Here is an 18,896-nt window from a genome sequence, read left to right as displayed (position 1 = left end):
ATTTATTGCGGTTAAAGTGTGGTAAATTTTAGGAAAGTTATGCAATTATGTTTCGCCGAGTGCAAGATAAGAGTTAATAATAAAGAGGAAGAGAGGATTTAAAAAAAGAAAAAAAAGAAACAAAAAAAAAATACACACACACAAGAAAAGAGACAGAAAGAAAGGAGGGTTTGTTTCTCACGTGCAATCAATTAATCGAGTGTGAAGAGAGCGACACTTATATAATAATCGTATGAACATTAAAATTAAAATAGAGGTAATGAGTGTGGGAAAGATTAAACTGGATTTTGAACTTGCGAAAGTCTAATTAAACGTTAAATAAATAAAGTACACGATTATTCACAACTGTCGAACGAGTGTGAATCGATACTCTAATTTTTTTGTTTTTTTTTATTGGGGAGGAGATGATAGAGGAGGAATTGTTCACTGCTACTTACGCTTTTGATCTGCACTTTTTCGAATAGCCGTTTTTTCATCCATCGTCACCCGCCGATATTTTACTTTTCCGTATTAGACGAGCATAATAAAGTCGTGGTAGATTTTGGATGCACCGATTTTTCAGTCGTTCAGTTTCCGTGATCTATCCGCGAAGAAGATGTCGAGGAGCATTTCTCGAACAAAGATATTAGAGCCCCAGACGTCGCCGGGCGCTTTATAAATAAAAAATAGAGGTATATGAATGCGAATATAAATATGAACATAAATGCAATTATAAATATGAACATATGAATATATGAATATAAATACGAATATACATACATGAACATAATTATATAAATACAAAGACAAATGCAAATATAAATAATATAAATACAATTACCAATATAAATTAGATATAAAATGCATATACAGTTATCTTACAAATAAAAAAGAAAAAAAGAAAAAAAGGTCGTCCCGTTGTAATTAATGCAGTGAAATATTTCGCATTAAATAATCGGGACACTTACCCTTTTTTTTCCCTTATATATAGTATCCTTATATCGAAGCAAATAATATACAAGGCATGCTGTATTTCGCTTATGATATAGGAAATATTTTACAGCATTCATTAAAATGGGTTACTCTGTATTTATAGGAAATATCTTAGGAGCCGCGCGTACCTCGTTCGAAACGTTCGTTAACGCGAAATCGTTAACTACGATATTGTGTGTCGTCGAAAATTAAAGAATTTTGGCGAATTAGGCTTCAAGAATGTACATAGCTTAAATAATATACATCAGTCGCGTTGCTCGTCCCGACGTTTAGCGAATTTTATCACAAACAAATATTTCATTTAGGAGCCCAGTCGCGCCAAAATTATTTAATACTGCAGAAATCAAAAAAAAAAAGAGAAAAAAAAAGAAAAAAAAAAGAAAAAAAGAGACCAAAGCTCAGTCAACTTAAATCTGACTACATTTTAATGTCGTCGAGTGCGCATTCCTTCCGAAACACTTAATATGTATACACATATATATGTAAAATATATGTATACATATTTTCATTTATATGCGCGGAGAATTGCATAGAAATACACGTAGCTTTAACGTACTTAAAGAAAAAAAAAAAGAAAAAACGAAAAAAAAAAATTGATAAACTGATTTTCGAGATTATGCTTAAATATTACCTCCTCTCGAAGATATAAGCAATTACTCTCATTAATAATTTCATAATAATTGTTGATAAATTGCGATTTAGAATAGCGATTGATCTTCGTAAGCGACCGATATAAACAATTGTTTGAAAGGTTTCAAGATTTAGGCTTACAAATTTATATAGCGGTGGATAATTGACACGTTGATTACTACATTTACATACATTATTGTGATTTCTGGCGTTGTTAAAAAAAAACCCGATTATCTTAGTTTTTCGATTACCTTGCTCTTTAAGCCAATTGTGTTCTAATTTTTTTTTTTTTTTTTTAATTCGACGAAGTATTTTAGTTCCGCCTGGGAATCAGCGTGTTAAATGACACAAGTGTTAACGTCTCGATGGTAGTAATCCGCGAGTTCACTATTGTTAGCGTAGCTTAAGGTTTAGTTCCTTATTAGAAAAAAAAAGAAAAAAAAAAGAAAAAAAAAAAGAAGAAGCGAGATTATAGTGTTCTATTGCTCCTTATTTGTTATTTATTAAAAAAAAAAAGCTTCGATGGTAGATAATGTAAAAATGTAACAGAAACGACGAGGAGATACCGAGTGTAATAATCTCGAAGATGAACTTCCACCGATACACATATGTGCATAAAGCATGGCCTTGTAAATGCTCCTTTTTCGTTACAGATCTAATTCGCGAGTCATGAACTTGGACACGATTAAGCGACGTATTTGAATCATTTTCACTTGCGAAATCATGCAAATAATATTTTTTTTTTGTAACAAACATTTAACAGTATCTTGTCAATTTAAAATCTAATGCCTGCTCATGAAAATTGAGTAGCGTTTTAAAATTTATTTGTGGTAATTAAATTTCTTTTATTTAAATGCGTCACGCGATGTAACGACGAATATATTCGTCTCTAATGCTATTCTATAAGTGAATAATTTCGATTTGATGGGTACGCAAAAATGTAATTCTCGGTCCTGGTCATGTTCAATTGTTTTTTAATTTAAAACGAAAGTTAGAGAGAAAGAGCAAGAGAGCGAGAGAGAAAGAGAGACAGAGAGAATGTGTGTGTGAAAGGGAGATTTCCTACATGTCGCTCGACGATGTCACCGCTGCTAAAAAAAATCGGACGTCCGATTTTTTTTTTTTCGGAAGCAACAATGGTATTAAATATAAATATATATATACATACGTTGACGAACTTGTAACTACACACACGATTACATACACTAGAAAACGATTCTATTATGTAAGAATTACTTACGCTAGGACCTCTGTACAAAACTATTAACAAATCCGTAAGAAGAAAAACGCTGTGTATAAGAACAGAATATTTATAAGAAACTAAAAATGAAAAAGATATCTTTCACTACTTTCAGCACTACTTTCAACATAATCATTGTAATAGCCACTCTATTTAAGGATCGTTAAAAGAAAGAAGAAATGAAACAACGGATTTCGTTATCATAGCTCGAGCTTCGTGCGAATTTTCCCGCTTCCCTGTCCATTATTATAACGAACTGACTTCATGGAGGATATTTATACGACCGTAAGAATATCCTACTACTACAACAAATGAATGCTATTGAAAACAATTGCGCCAGAAATTATTTTTCTCAATGTTAATTCTTGTGGACGAGAAAAGGCGTTACTTTCTGTATATTCGCTGGGCAAGCCAACTTCATCGCGCGCGTATGCACGCGCGTTATTTATCGACTTTGATTGTCAAGCGTTCAATTATCCGCCTGTCAAGATATGATCGAAGCAAGCAGAGTCCGATAATATTAATGATCAAAGAACAAGTCATTTAAGCACGTTCCGAGAGCGCGATACGAGTTTTCCATACATATATTGAAAAAAAAAAAAGATTAAATAAATAAGAAAACACTATGCAAAGTCGATAAATGAGCGCTAAACTTCAGAGTCCGAAATTATCGAAGTTTTAAGAGATTTTTATGTACTTGCCCGAATTAGACAACGGGACAATTATTATTGAATTAAAAAATAATAGTATATAGTTGAAATCTATATACATGGCTCTGGTATCATTTATTTAACTGATTCATTGCTCTATCATTACATATACACTTACCTTTTCACGACACTTCATAAAAATTTTTTCTTAACGTCCATAATTACTTTCCAATTTTAAAACAAAATTTTACTTCGTAAAGCACACGTATACAATTAAACTGAATTCCATCACGTAGTAGTAAAAACGTCGCTGCAACTTTATAAAAATTTGCAAGTATTAGAAACACCCCATGAGTTTGAGAAAATTAACAACGTAATATTAAAAATAGCTATAATTCAACATAGGAAATGTACCTTGCAGCTTAACAAGTCCACAATTAAGTAGAAAAAAAATATATTTGTATCTTCAAATTCATAACGCACTAGGTATTATCGTAAAAAGCCAAATATAGGTTTCGTCGGACCGAGTTTATTTTCATCTTCCAGTCCTTTCATAAGTGCCTCATTCAGTTTGATACCAACGTCTTTTCCGACCTGTAAAATCCAAAATTTTAATTTTAAATAACTTGCCTTCAACAAATTAGCGTATCATATATGCAGAGATTATTATTACCTGCAACATCTTAACCAAGGTATTAGGTAGCAAGCTACCATATCCTAGTTTGACCACAGACGTCACTTTGCTGTCTGGCATCACGGACATAAGGATACTAGCTGTACTGCAGGATTCTTCTTCCGACGTTGGATCTATCACGAAATTGTCACCGACCTATTAAAAAAAATTTTTTTTCAGTAATTAACATATTTATAAAATAAACATTGAATTTTTATTGCCTAAAATGTACAGAACAATTAATAAAAAGTTGCAAAAATTAAAAGTGTGCTTTTATATGAAAAAAATATAAGAACTTAGTTTCATATTAATTTTTTATTTTACAGTAGTTTAGTTTCCATACCTTGCATACTGTTACTACCAGTGGATAATTTGTAACATCCAGTTTAATGCAGTCATAAAGATCATCCGATATCTGAATATCTGGTTCGCCACCGTCAAGAGTTGCAGTAATCACCCTTGGAATTTCAGTATTGTACAATGCCGCTTTTACTGCAGCGCCAACGGCATCGAATAAATTCCCACCGCATTGAAGAATTAAAATGTCTACATACATTCTCCAACACTTCTTATACGGTATTATGCACAGCTGTTTTAAGTCAAAGGCATTTGGTGTCTGATAAGCCATAGAAAGAACATTGCTTATCTCAGTTGCCAAATCATCTCCACCTTTACCTTCAAATGCTGGTGTTGCATTAGCAGAGCTAAAAAAAAAAAAATTAAAAATATGGCACTTGAATATATTAACTTAAATATAATAACAAGTAATAAATGTATGCCTACCAGTCCACAAAGAAATCTAATTTGCCCTCGTGTGGTTTTTCAGCGTGCGGCGTGTCGATTTCCACTTTTACACCGACTAATATATCTGTAATATTGCCTATACGTAATCTTGCTGATCCATGTGCATGTTTCATTAATCTGGTTTCGATTTCGATGGAGCGATATTGATGCCTAGATCTGCCATCGTTCCTTAGGTCAAGCTGAAATTAACGAATTAATTATTATTCGTAACGCAATTTGCAAAGATTACTGAATAAATTCTGACAAACGCGGGGATGCATGCATATCGGATTATTGGAAACAGTAACACGTGTTTAATAAACTTACGTCTATTCCGTGAATGATAAACGTCTTCTCGCCTAAACTCAAGGGGGTTTCAGCCATCTCTCAAAAATTGATCTTGTCAATTTAATGTTGGTTTTATTTGATAAACGCGATCATGAACGCGAGTATCCGTTAGTCTCGTTACGTTTATGCCGGTGTAAGAAGACGACATAACCTTTACTAAAGAATAATTTTTGCTACTCTAGCGACAGTGGTGCTCACTGCTCACTGCTCATTCGATTTCTCAAGGTGATTTTGGACTAAATCCGAACCTCGATTTTTTTTAAACTTTGTCTTAATTTAAAGAATATTTTGCGAAAAGGATAATATCAAGGTAACAATATATTATTAATTTTATTTATTAACATGTGTTCTTTTACTTTACTTACTACTGTACAGGGAAGTAATTATATTTTTAATTTGAGATTTATATAGGAGACTTGTCGAAATTATTTACATGGAATTCACTGCCCTTCGTTTTATATAAGGCTGTTAAGTCTTTATTGTCGGGATACATTATCGGTCTGTTTAATGTTACTTTCCACCCACCATTTCTTTGCCAATCCTAAAAAAAAATTAACAAAGTCATACAAAATATATAACACGCTTTACTGAAAGCTGACATTCAGTTAAAAATTAATTATTGCCTACCATTTTGTTGTACTTCAGATGATAGTAAACACAATAGATTGCAAAAATACCCATCACTGATCTAGTTATAGCGTGTCGTAATATAAAGGCTCCATTTTTACTCTATCAACAGGAGAAATTATTAGTTTTTCGACATGATAAGTGTATGTCAGTGTAATTCTTGATATTATTTAGCTTTGTTACCAAAAGTGGTTCCATCATATTTTGAAATTTATTCATAGGTGCCATGTAGAATCTCCTGATCGGATTGTACATCTGTTGATAGTAGTTCTTTGGTAACACCGGTTCTTCAGGTGCAAGTTTCTGAGAATCCAACCATTTTTTTCTCCATGCTCGCTCTTCGTCCGTCATTCCCAGCATCCGTTCCCGTTCGCGCCCGACACGGCGCAATATGGACATAGGCCTTTCTCCATAATCGGCTTTCGTATCCGGGATCTCGGGTACACTGAAAAAATTAATTAATTAAATTAGAATAAAATATATACTAAACTATTGCGCAAATGCAAATAACCGAACGTTATTAAAACATTATTTTCTCAACTTTTTATAACGAAAAGATTGAATAAGGATTGCAAAGTAAATTGTTACAATTACGTGAGCTTGGAAATGTATAACGTAATTATTGGTACGTGAAAACTGATGAATGTTATCAAGGTTTTATTAATATATTTTTTGCGTATAAATTAATTATTATATATTCTACAAAGTGCAGGATTTTAAATGTCTACGAAATAGAACGTAAATATCGTACCGTGCCATGATTCCCTCGAAGATTACGTGAGTTTTGGTATTTTATAAACACCAATTCTCCAAACTGACAGTAAGGTTAGCTTTACTTAGTTCCCTCTGTTACGTCACATCGCACCCAGGAGAAGTTCCAATCCGCGCCATCTCTTAAACGGAGAACTAAACGTTTCAAACTGACGTAATTTACCATAAGTTACTTATCTTGCCTTATTTAATTTTATTTTTATTGTGCTATATCGTTAACGTATTTTTATGTTCGTCCATGTACTTTTAAAAGGAGACTGTGCAGCTAAAATAAAAGAAGAATTTTTATTGATTACTAATCTTACGATTAAATGCACGATGTGGTGTTAATCAACACGTTTCCGTCGTAGGTATATCATTTATTTATTTATTCATTTATTTATAATCGACTCTCTCACAGTATATTTTGTTCATTCATATACTTTATCTTTCGAAAATCAATTACAAGTGTCATTATATCTATTAACTAGAGGGTATAGGTAGGTAAGTTACAGGCTTTTTCACAGTATTGACTCTATATACTATTTAGATGTGACTAAAATCTGTATCTACAAATATATTATCTCGTACATCGTATGTGTGCACAGGGTGTCCTCCCAACTGTGTTTGACTTCCTCCTAGCAACAGTTACGAGCAGCGTCTCGAGACGTCCCGATTGAAACAAATTAATTAAAGAAGTTAACATAACAATTTGCGGACGAGCCTGTGGAGAAACGTATGTCAATTCATTGAGCGAAGACAATTATGTGATCAATACGCGTAAGTTCCGTACGAATTCTCTCAGAATTGCGTATCTCTGTATCAGAAAAAGCTGCCTTTTGTTCTTTCCTCTGAGACACACTTTTTTTCCGTTGCAGTATCTATTGTCAAAAGAAAGCAGACACCTTGTACACATATAACAAACATATATATGTATAATGTGGACCAGAATCGGCGGAATTTATAGCAGGAACGCGTCGACGAATATTAGGATTACATTTTTCCTCAACGAGCACGTCAGCCGTGTGTAAGTACAGATATTTCCAAATTAAGTACGTTTGACAAGCTTGCACGTTAGAGGTACAAGCAACAAGGGCTTGACCGGTGGATAATACGTTACGCAAATCTAAAATAAGATACTTAACGAACGAGGATGTTAAGGTAAGAGTTACCTCAAATTCGAAGACGCGTCCCTATCCATCCAACTCCCATTTTCTCGCCTCGGGTCCGCTCTGTATGTATAATTAATAACATCTTTATTTCTCTATATCAATATTTCATTTTTCTTTTCTCTTTCCCACGTGGGAGTCAATAAATATATTTTTCTTTTATTCGAGTCCTAAGGGCAGAAAAAAATCGTCGTATTTTTTGAAGTGAGAAGTAAGTCGTGTGTACATCTCCTATTGGGAGCTTTGGTAAAAGGTTTCTCTTTCTTTTTTTTTTCTTTTTTCTTTTTTTTCATTCTTTTTTTTTTTTTTCTTTAATTGGTTATACGATATTATACGTTAAAAGTAGATTTATACTTGATTTGACACATATGATTGAGGTTTCGAGCAAGTTTGTCCGCTGCTTAGCTCGCATCTCACAGCCTAGAGGTGATTTAAATCCAGAACGCCTCGTTCCATTTTAAATGGAACGCGGCGCAGAACGCCGCCACGACAAATGCCAAGCCCCGCAGTTATTATACGATTTACTAACATGATGGCAACCGAGTTTGCGCTTCCGTCGCCCGAAATTTACGTTCTAAAAATTCGCGACGTAAATAATTTAACAAAGAAACTTCTTTCGAGACCGGGAAAAGCGACCCGGGAATATTCCACGGAGATCAGAATACCTCGATCGATCTCGCGAAATAAGACTACATATTCTCGAGAAGAAAGACGTTTCTCTCGTGTTTCATATTTTTATAACTGTCCGAAATAGATTGCAGAAATAGAACAATATCTCCAACAGCATTTAAGATACTCTCCGCCGATCAACGGGTAAGACGGAGTAGTTGCATCGCAGTTTAACTCTCGCTTTTATTCATCGTCTGAAATAGTTATCTTATCTTCTACTTTGCAGCGGTGGAAACTTCTTTATAGCCAAAGTATTGTGCGCTTTTTTTTTTTTACCTATTCATAATGGGTTCGCATACGTGTTTCACTGTTTCCGCCACTGCTCGCTTGTTCAGTCTTTTGCGATCTATCTTACAAAATGCAATTACAGGGAGTTACTCATAGTAACGGAGATAGCGTATCCAAAACGCGGTCTAAGAACCATTCTGTTTCCGCAAAGCGAACATAAAACCGCAAACGCCGGACGCATCCTTGCTATTGCCGATAGCACGCACTATCAGCCAAATAGAATGAAAATCGCGTAAGCAATTTCTAAGGCTATCGAATTTCGCTATTAAACTAAGAAGAGCGAAGGAGCTAAAAGCGACCGTCAACTCGATTTTATTTTTCTAATTTTTATCTCACATAATTTTCATCCTCCTTGGCTCACATACGCGTACGTTTGTGTGCCATGTGGTCATTGTGCATTTAAAGTAAATACGATATAGTAAAATATTAAAGCGGCAGCAGAATACTGCAATACTGTTCGATCTGTGTAAAGGATTTTTCATTTCCTCTTCTTTATTTTCTTTTTTTTTATCCTCCTTCCCTCTTTCACATTCTCTTCAAATTCTTTCAACGATAAACATGCAATCACTTTCCTCTTTTTTTTGTTCCTTTTTCTCTTTACCTACGTGCTTATGTACAACATGTATATAGCGATTTATCCGGCAACAGTTCGACTCGCATTTGTGATAAACTTTCTCATAGTGTCAACATGTCTTGTATAAACTATGCAGTGCCAATACCTATATCGAATATAAGTACACATAAAATATATGCAATCAATACGTAACGTAATAAAATTATAAAGTATATGTCGTAAACATTGTGGACGAGAAAGAGAGAGATGTACATATCTATATATACATATACATACACACACGTGCGCGCGCGTTTGTGTGTGTGTGTATGTAAGAAAGAGAAAGAGAGAAAGAGGGAAGGCAGATAATAATGTGTATGCATATACGTTCCCTATACATTTACATTTATATGTATCTAATTTTTTTATTTCTTGATACGCGTCCGTCGTGATGCGATTGGTATGGAGATATATATTGCTTGTAAATAACCATCGGATTAATGTTGAGACGAGTTTTCACTTCCAATAGTCGTGAAGTCAAGGATCAAATCTTTTCGCTTCAGGATAACTGACGCAATTCGATTCCACGTTAAAATTACGTTACGAAGACGAAAGTAAAACAATTAAACGCGTGGAATATATGTATATATAGAAAATCTTTTCTCTCCCATTCATTGTAAATATTCTTCTTTACCTATGCTATCGGGTCAGCAGCGATATCGTTTCACGCTCACCCTTTCTTTTAATCCAATACACTTTCATATAATTAACGTTTTCACGTTTCTCTTTCTCTTCTTTTTATCTAGCTACAGGTATTGCAGGACAGTGCATGTACTTTACAATGAACAATGTGAATGTACATACATATATACATATATAAGAATGCACCTAAAACTATCGCGTTTTAATTTTTTTTTTTTAATAAATTTATTTTATAATAATATATTTAATAATTGAATATTTAGTAAAGTCTAAAAACGAATTTAAGAACAAAATATATTATCCATATAAGTTAAACTTATTTAAATTCTATGAGTTACATCTATTTTAATGTCCAATTTTGGGACAATCATCTTTTAATGACTGCGATTGACAGAAGACGCGATATTCTTTCGGCACATTCTATATATACGATCAAATAATTCATCTCATCATTTCGCTAATTGCAAAAACTTTTACAGATTCGACAAGTCGTGGTGCGTAATTCCGCATAATTCTTATCGTAATATAATTTACGGACATTGATTAAGTAGTATTAATTATTAATAAATATTACATTGAACGCTGTAGTCTCGCGGTCATCTCTATCTCAGTTTTTTCGAAACTTTTAATCGTTAAAAAGAATATAAAAAATAAATTAGAAAATTCTCACAACTTTTATTGTTATAAGAATAAAAGTAACGTGGTTAATTTCTTGATTTTTGTTAGAATCAAAAAGCAACTAGCTCTAGATCGGTAATATAAAAGTTTAAATCAATTTCGTCTCTTTTAGAGATAGAATTGACTTTAATTAGATTAACTTTTTCTTCCTCTTTTTTAATAAAAAAAAAAGTAATTACCACGGTTATCTCATCGGGGTAATTTAATTAAAATGCGTTGATTTATCAATGATATCAAAGAAACTGAGAGAAGTGACTACTAGAGTGATCATTTCGCGTTCGCTGATTAATTAGGTACATTAGAGAAGGCCTATCTAAATGAAGCGTGGCCGGAAACGGGGCTACGCGTGAAACGTGACATGCACACGACATTTAATGCGATTAGAATTATCTTACATATACTATCGCTATATGTATATATATATATATTTTTTTTTTATTTTTCGATGAGATTCGGTAAGGATTGCCGCGTATTTTGGCATTGAGTCTTTCGGGTTGCACTTCTTGCGTCACGATTCAACTTCACTTGGTGTTATCGATTAATAAGTGGTAGTGGCATCTTGGACCAGTAGGCCTTAAAGACGATACAAACGCGCGCGAACATGTGTCTGCATATATGTTTTGCGTGTATTTATGTACGTAGAGATTTCCGCGCGAAACTGGAAAAAAGAACGGGGTCTCAATCCCCCGAAGGAAATGCAATAATACTTCGCGACACATTCGTCGTCGTCGTTTTCTATTATCAAATACACATATATATATATAATCATAATAAAAGTCGGCGCTATTCTAGGCTACTCTATGTTCACCTATATCAAGCAATAAAATTATATACGTACCTACTACTCTTATTCTTTCTCTATTAACGACAATGCATGTAGAAAAATGAGCCTCTCGCGTCTTTGGTTAAACGCGAAGCATTTAGAAGGAAGTCTGGCAGTGGTTTCGTAGATGCTTCGACCTTAGCCTCGGACCAAATTTTGATTATTCCCCCCCTCCCCTTTCTACCGTCCTTACTTTTGCTCTTTCCCTTTCGTTAAACGTGATTTTAGCTGTCGGTTGCAAGAAATTGAATCAAAGTGACGTTTACTCGGATCTCTTTGAGCTACAGCTTTTTGTACCAGTGATTTTTGAGAGTGTGTTCTGTCCGATGAAGTTAAAATTGTCGAATCTGTATCTGAGCAGCGCGTGCTGTTTCACGCGACCTCCCCTGACATGTACATATCTGACACATAAACCTGCACGTTCTACGTTCGGAAATTCATTTAAAGAAAACCTATCCTTTGGCATCATCGCTTTTGGCTTCATCATTCGGACAACGATCGTAGTAATCCATGGAATAAATCAGCTTCAGTGAAACTTCGTCTTCTATGTCCGATATGAACAATCGCTGTCGTCGTCATTATCCTCTTCACTTTAACGACTTTCAGAGCGCGCAACGCAAGTAATTGCGCAGACAATGGCACAAGAGCAGTACAGTCCTTAGGATAGTGTCGTTTAGGTCACTGAGAAGTAAAGAACTAAAGCTCTGCTTCCACAAGGCAACGGTATCAGTTCCCGTTGCTTCAGTTCACGAGTAGATGGTGATCACCTCACGTCCGCTACCCCGCACCATCAATACTCTTTCTAAGCCTTCGGTGAGCACCTCGAGAAATTCCATATCTAATTTTTAGCAATCAAGGAAAATCACGGTATATTCTTTTTTTTTTTTAATTTATCCTCTGAAACACATCATTGCTTATTTTAAAATTTACTTATTAAATTATAATTAATAATTTATCGTTGTAATAAAAATTAATAATTTTATAAATAGTGTAGTGACTGAAAGGATACAGTTAGATTCACGCTCCATTTTCGTATCCCTCGGTGGTCCAGGAAGATTTAAAATAACCAACTGAGCCTCGCTGCTCATTTTACGAATTACTTCATTAAGTTTTAATGAAGTATGCATACGTCTCACGTCACCCTCGTCACTGTTACACAATTGTTCGTTAAAAAATAAACGTCATTAATATTAAAATAAAGAAAATTAATTGTGACTTACGGAGTAATCGTAGGTTTTTTAATCTCAGGACTTTGGCTCTTATTTTCTAACGCCTCGTTTTCTTTCGCTTCCTTTGCCTCCTTTGCTTCCTTCGCCTCCTTTTCCTCCTTCGCTTCTTTTGCTTCCTTTTCTGAATTCTCTTTATTCTCCGCCTTGGAAGAGCTACTAATCAGCTTTGTCTCTTCGTTGTTTTCTTTAGCCTCATCTTTCTCATTTACTTCTTCAGCAACATCTTCTTTATTATTTAATTCAGTTTCCTGCATCAGCTTCGTGTCGTCGGTCACGTTTGTATTCGGAGTATTCGGCTCCTGGAACCTCACCTTTGTTGGTACTTTGGCATCCACGTTGTGATGATGATCTACAATCGCCTGTACCTGTACCATAATAATACGATTAAATGAATAAGCAAAGGCTTTATTCTATACAGCAGGGGATAGTCAGTCGAAAGGTAACTAATAATCTAGTATTAAAGCGCTATGGCCATCAAATCAATACTATCTATGTAAGCAATCGTGCTAATTAAGCCGAAATTGAAAAACGCGAGGAGTTCCTGAGATGATGATGGATAGGAAAAAACAAACCAACATAGCCGCTAAATAACATAAGTAATTTCGTAAAGTTTTGTTTCCAATTTAGTCATGAATTTTAAAAGTAAAACATTTTACTTTTCATAAAATTAGGAATTAACAAATATTCAAGCTTTTAATTTTTACTAAATATTATATATCTTTCATTAATTTTAAAAATATAAAATTTTTACGAACTTTTAATGCTTAATATATTATTTAGTCTATTTATTAAAGTCTTATAAATTCAAAAATATTTAATAAATTTATAGTAAATTGTAAAATATTGCTATCCGCGGCAGTTTCTTCCATCTTAATATTATTGAAAATAGGAATGAGATGTTATATGATATCATGTAAAAGGAATACGTAAAATCATCGGTGCAATGGAAACAATGATGGGGGAAAGGCATAAACTGGAACTCCGAGGGTAATCTGACAAACCAGAGGTAATTTTTCCTCGGCGGGTACCTCGTTGAAGTCCACCAGTGTCTGCACCTTTATCCATGAAGAGCACGCAACAAACAGACACACACCGATCAGTAACACCGTCACCATTTGTCATTATTTAGCATTATATATGCTTGTATATATTTTAGTAATTTCAATCTATTTTCCCCTTAATTTTTTCAGAGATCGATACTTACCACTCCTAGTGATTGTTTTTTATTCAATTGCAATTCGCGTAACATCTGATTTCTTTGTTCCATAATCAAGGTGCGTTCATACGTATATGCGGAGATATCGGTGTTTGTCTGTAAAAAAAAATATAAAAATATGAAATATAAATAAAATAAAAAAAAAAAAACTTTGCGAGATTACTAATAAATAAAATTACCATTTCAACAATTTCGACTTCTGCTTCAATTCTCAAATCGTACAAGAATTTCTTTAGATCCTTCTTCATCTGTATTGAATTATCCTCCATCTGCGCGACCGTGAAAATTCTCATTTTGCAGTTCTTCCAAGTGCGATGTTGCTTCAGTAGGAACGGCAGTAACATTAATAGGCCACCGTCGTGTACGATCCACCATACGTCAATATTGCCAATTATCTTTTCGGTAGAATCCGGGAAAAAGTTTATGCCTTTAGGCACCAGCAATGCCATTTTTGCAGCCGCAACACTTCTTACAGTTTGCAGAAAGACTCGCCAGGTTCTTTCTTCTTCCGATTGCCGCCAACCGTACGGCCAACCCAGTATCACTGTATTCGGTTTCAATCCGCCAAGTCCAGTGTTTTGTATTAGCGAGCTCAATCCTTCGACAATGTTTTTCGCGACAAGAACATCGACAAAACCTTTTACTTTTTCCTCCGCTGCAATCTTTTTAAGGCTCTGCTTGGCTGCTAGCGCTTCTCCCGAGTTCTGAGTGTAATCGCCAGAGATACAGCTAACGCTAATGGTGAGACCCTTGCCGGCTTTGAGCTGACTCGCGAAAGCAAAGAGTTTGCGGTATTTAGGAACCAAGTCGTCGGTGAGTTTAGCAAGGACCAAGATCTGCGGACGCCAGTTCTTCGTGTGTGGCGGGCCTTCCTCGAGCCTAAGTAGCGAGTATCTAGCAGCAGATAGCGCCAGACCACGAATACCGTCACCCCATTCCTTTTCAGCGCCGCGATATTCGATATATTTGTAGATACACCCGGCCATACCCATCGCTACTAATGCGTAGTACCAGCTGGTCATGAACATGATAGCAATGCAAAGCGACAGGCCGAGGAACGACAGGCTCCAGTGGTAGTATTTGAAGCGGGGCCGCCAATTCGGCGTACGTAGTAAGGTTTGCAGCGCGCAAGCGAGATTCACAAAGCCGTAGCACATAAGAAAGAACATGGATAGCAACGGTGCTAGGTAATCCACGTTGCCAAGAAGGATGCCACCTTGGCAAATTAATACAGTGAGCACCAAAGCGCGAGTAGGTTCGCCTCGACTGGAACTGGTAGCAAATGGCGTCAGGAAAGGAATGATGCCGTCTTTGGCGATTGCCTGTAGCAATCGCGGCGCTCCTGTTAAAGATTGAAGGCCAGCGCCCAACGTGGATAAGAACGAACCGATCAGGATCACCCACTGATTCGGCCACGCCATATTCGCTACCACCAGCTTGCCACCGATACTCTGACCAAACTTGTCACGGAGTAACAGGTTGTCAACGGTCCCGGCGAATAAGAGAACGCTGGATAGATAAACGGTGGAAGTTGTCACGATCGCGCAAATTGTGCCGATCGGAATGGATTTCTGAGCGTCAGCTAAATCACCAGATCGATTGGAGCCCGCCATGATACCTGCACATAATTTTTTTATTAATTATATTTAATTTAAATTAATGTTTCATAAAAATACTGTGCTTACTTAATTATACATGTAAAATTACATAAAATAATGCAAGACAAGCAAAATTATTTATAGAATTTAACTCGATATAATTTTAAATTGCTGTGGTTTAATTTGTATTTTAAGTCTTGTAATTTATGTAATATAATAAAGAAACAAACATGATTTATTAAAAATTTCTGCTTACCCGTTACAGAAGGGAAGAATATGCCAATAAGTATAGTGAACGTCGTGGTAAGATCGACTTGAACCTGGTTATAACTTGATCCGGTTAAGATATCCATGTCTTTCGGATCGTGTCCATAAGAAATAAATTGAGATTCCTCTTGGAAACTGCTCCATATATTCTCTGCAAGAAAAAAAAAACAAAGAATATATTCCATCATATTTATATATTATTCTACTGATATTACTGATGTATTTCAATAATTAATATTATTTTTTTAAATAATGGTTATAATTTTACCTAGAAATACGCCACTCGCCAAGCCGCGGATACCATTCATGATAGTAATGTTATTATCTTGATAATATGGATCGCACGAATACGGTCTTGTGTTGTTGCAAAAAAGTTTATGCAAGGGACCGTCGATTCTTTTATTGCAATCGGTTAAAACGTTGATATCCTTTAATAGCCTTCTGCCGAGCACGCACAATCTAAAATACAAAGTCTTTATTGTTTAAAGCGCACTATCTTTCACATTTATATCTCACAATCATAATTACAATAATAATTTATTATCCCGGTATTATAAATGTAATGGTATTTCGACAGTAATGATCACATAATAAGGAAATTAATGTCGTAAATTACTTTAGAGACTCGTTGCCATTAAAGTTCACGAAGAGCCCGACGTAAACAGCGATAATGGATAAAATGACGCAGGCCAGTGCGACAGTGGCGAACTTATTAACAAACTTCACGCCCACAAAGACAATCGTGCCCATTATCATCAGCAAAATGGTGCCATATACTCGGAAATTGTTGTACATAATGTTCGCATCTTTCGTGAAGTCGCCAAATATGCTGAGTGACGGCGCCATGTAAGTCTATGCAGAAATATTGTAAAATTAATTTTTCCATCCTATAAAAATGTATTTTCTTTATTACTGAAATTTTAATTAAACGACAAAGTTTACCGTGATATTTTATGCACGCTAAAGCAAAGAAATAATCCTCAACTGATTACTAATTTTTAACATTACAGTTAAGCGCTGCGATATTTTCACTTCTCTTTCGAGGTATTAATTAATTATTGCAATTAATTAATAAGGAAAGCTCTTATTAACGTAACGTTATTAATTAGTTGATACTCACGAGAACGATCTCAACGGCACCGATGATGTACATTGCGGCGGCCAAAGTGGTACCAGTGTAAAACAACATACCCACTGCACCACCGAATTCCGGTCCTAAGCTCCTTGAGATCATAAAGTAAGAACCACCGGCCGGCACTACGCCGTTAGTGGCGATGGCACTCATACTGATCGCCGTCAGCATCGTCTGAGCGTATGAAGAAATAATCGTTAGCGGTTTACATTCCCCAAAATTAATTCTCGAAAGAAATCATTAATTTCTTTAAAGGCACATTGACAAAGATATTTAAAAAATTTTCGTCCTCTTAGAGCTGTATATTAAAAAAAAAATTTGTATATTCATATATTTTAATTACTTTTATTCACATTTTATAATAAATTCTTTTTCATTTTTTAATGCCTTCTTAGTAGACGGAAAGTCAACTCTTTTCGATGCAGTTATACGCTCGGCGGGCGAATATACTCACGACACAACAGCAGCAAAGCACGATGAGGAATCCCTGGATAGCGCCGGCTGTACCAACTACCCATGTCAGCCGGATAAAGAGGATCACACCGAAGATGTTCTGGATACACGGTAAGTAGACACCTATGAGGGTACCCATCCGTGCTCCACCCCCCGTAGGTGGAGCTGGTTTGTCCGGGTCAGTCGCAGCAGGGATGGTGTTGCTGTAGTTAGCCAAGCTGTTGAGCAATGTCGAGATCCGCGGCCGATCCTCCATCTCCTCCTACAAGGTGGATTTATCTTAATCTTTGTCTATCCGCCGATCGCGTATAATTACGAGATTTAGACGCAAGGTATATTTTTTTTCTTTTCTTTTATAACATTTCAACGAACACACGATATTTTAATCGAGAAAAACAATTCTTTGAATGAAAAATTACAATGCGAGTATTTTATTCACGTTCCGTTTAAACATCGACAGTATGGATACATTTATATATTTGAAAGATATATCACGAAAGATAGTTTAAGAATTATGGACTTTGCGAGTCGCGGCTGTCCGATCATATAGACTTTCACTACTTTCGTACGGTTGTGTATCAATTTTTCTACTTTTAACCAACCGTATATACATTTAGATATCCTTTTTTTCTTATTTTTAGCACGTAGACTTTTCTATTGGATAGATTGCGAAACAATTCCGGGGATTTAAGGCGTACGACCGATCGTTGACTCTTATCACTCGCGCGGTTATACGTATAGCGGCGAATTGCGACTCTCGCCCATTGCGATCTTACGATTTCCCGTGAAAGATTCTTTATTATGCCGAAAGGAACGTCACAACTTCATTTGCAATTTTATTGACAAACTTTTGCGGGAAAGTGTCGCGTAACTCCGTCCGTCGGGACGCTTTTATGGAAATTGTTAGCCCTTTGTCATGTAAGTTCCCTGCAATCTCGTTACGACGATATTACACGTTGTCGATCTAATTTCGCGACGACTAATTTTCACATCGGGCATTCTGCCTGCATATCACATAGAAAATACAGACTGCATAACAAATGTAGCGAAGAAAAAGAGAATACGACCTTATTCCTTTACTTAAAAAGATCCTTTAACACGCGGCAATTTTCTTCGAGAAATTGTAACGCATTTTTCCCGTCTTATCTCTAATCTACTCCCGTTAAAATAATACTTAAAATAATTTCGTCCTTTTTCGTTTTCGTTATTTGATCAAAGGCAGTCGCATTAGTTATTTTTTAATTAATTTGATGAATAAAATCCATTAATTTACGCTTTTTATGAATTTTAATAAAACTATTTGTTTCGTTAAAGGTTTTCACATTTATTTTTTTGCTTTTTCTTTTTGAGATTAATACATTATAATTTTTTTTTTTTAATATTTCAAGAAAATTTACGCCCAATAAAAATATACAGCTATTACTTGTACGTTTCTCGGGCTTATTT

General features: G+C 35.2%; 3 protein-coding genes across 8 annotated transcripts in view; all 3 read right to left on the bottom strand.

Annotated features, from left to right (window-relative positions):
- Positions 1-3,608: 3,608 nt before the first annotated feature.
- Positions 3,609-5,476, bottom strand: Rrp42 (exosome complex component Rrp42). Of its 2 annotated transcripts, XR_011546630.1 has the most exons (6): positions 5,276-5,476; positions 4,949-5,148; positions 4,509-4,869; positions 4,166-4,321; positions 3,907-4,086; positions 3,609-3,808 (listed from the first exon to the last, which is right to left on the bottom strand). XR_011546630.1 is itself a non-coding variant. In XM_070666375.1 (5 exons), exons 1-5 carry the CDS (start codon positions 5,330-5,332, stop codon positions 3,982-3,984), a joined length of 879 nt encoding a protein of 292 aa, XP_070522476.1. In that variant the 5' UTR covers positions 5,333-5,476; the 3' UTR covers positions 3,609-3,981. The 2 variants fall into 2 exon arrangements, 1 of the variants encoding a protein (XP_070522476.1); XM_070666375.1 differs by having other exon boundaries at positions 3,609-4,086.
- Positions 5,477-5,615: 139 nt separating this feature from the next.
- On the bottom strand, positions 5,616-6,829 carry Nd-b17 (NADH dehydrogenase (ubiquinone) B17 subunit). The gene is made up of 4 exons (XM_070666380.1): positions 6,675-6,829; positions 6,107-6,368; positions 5,924-6,025; positions 5,616-5,837 (listed from the first exon to the last, which is right to left on the bottom strand). Exons 1-4 carry the CDS (start codon positions 6,680-6,682, stop codon positions 5,700-5,702), a joined length of 510 nt encoding a protein of 169 aa, XP_070522481.1. The 5' UTR covers positions 6,683-6,829; the 3' UTR covers positions 5,616-5,699.
- A 209-nt stretch (positions 6,830-7,038) lies between these two features.
- The window catches only part of Kcc (solute carrier family 12 member kcc), a 66,204-nt gene continuing 54,346 nt past the window's right edge, over positions 7,039-18,896 (bottom strand). For 3 of the 5 annotated variants that reach the window (XM_070666332.1, XM_070666337.1, XM_070666334.1), the window contains 11 exons: positions 17,452-17,712; positions 16,986-17,171; positions 16,482-16,717; positions 16,134-16,324; positions 15,855-16,016; positions 14,180-15,618; positions 13,989-14,096; positions 13,786-13,839; positions 12,776-13,149; positions 12,565-12,704; positions 7,039-12,393 (listed from right to left, as the gene is read on the bottom strand). In XM_070666332.1, the coding sequence (XP_070522433.1) occupies positions 12,302-12,393; positions 12,565-12,704; positions 12,776-13,149; positions 13,786-13,839; positions 13,989-14,096; positions 14,180-15,618; positions 15,855-16,016; positions 16,134-16,324; positions 16,482-16,717; positions 16,986-17,171; positions 17,452-17,712 (3,243 nt within the window). In that variant the 3' untranslated portion in view covers positions 7,039-12,301. The remainder of the gene's footprint in view (positions 12,394-12,564; positions 12,705-12,775; positions 13,150-13,785; positions 13,840-13,988; positions 14,097-14,179; positions 15,619-15,854; positions 16,017-16,133; positions 16,325-16,481; positions 16,718-16,985; positions 17,172-17,451; positions 17,713-18,896) is intronic. The other 2 variants (XM_070666333.1, XM_070666335.1) reach the window with 2 other exon arrangements.

Source organism: Cardiocondyla obscurior, linkage group LG14 (genome assembly GCF_019399895.1).
Source record: "Cardiocondyla obscurior isolate alpha-2009 linkage group LG14, Cobs3.1, whole genome shotgun sequence".
NCBI lineage: Eukaryota > Metazoa > Arthropoda > Insecta > Hymenoptera > Formicidae > Cardiocondyla > Cardiocondyla obscurior.
The sequence above is the reverse complement of the archived record's forward strand: the minus strand, read 5'-3'. Positions and strand labels throughout refer to the sequence as shown.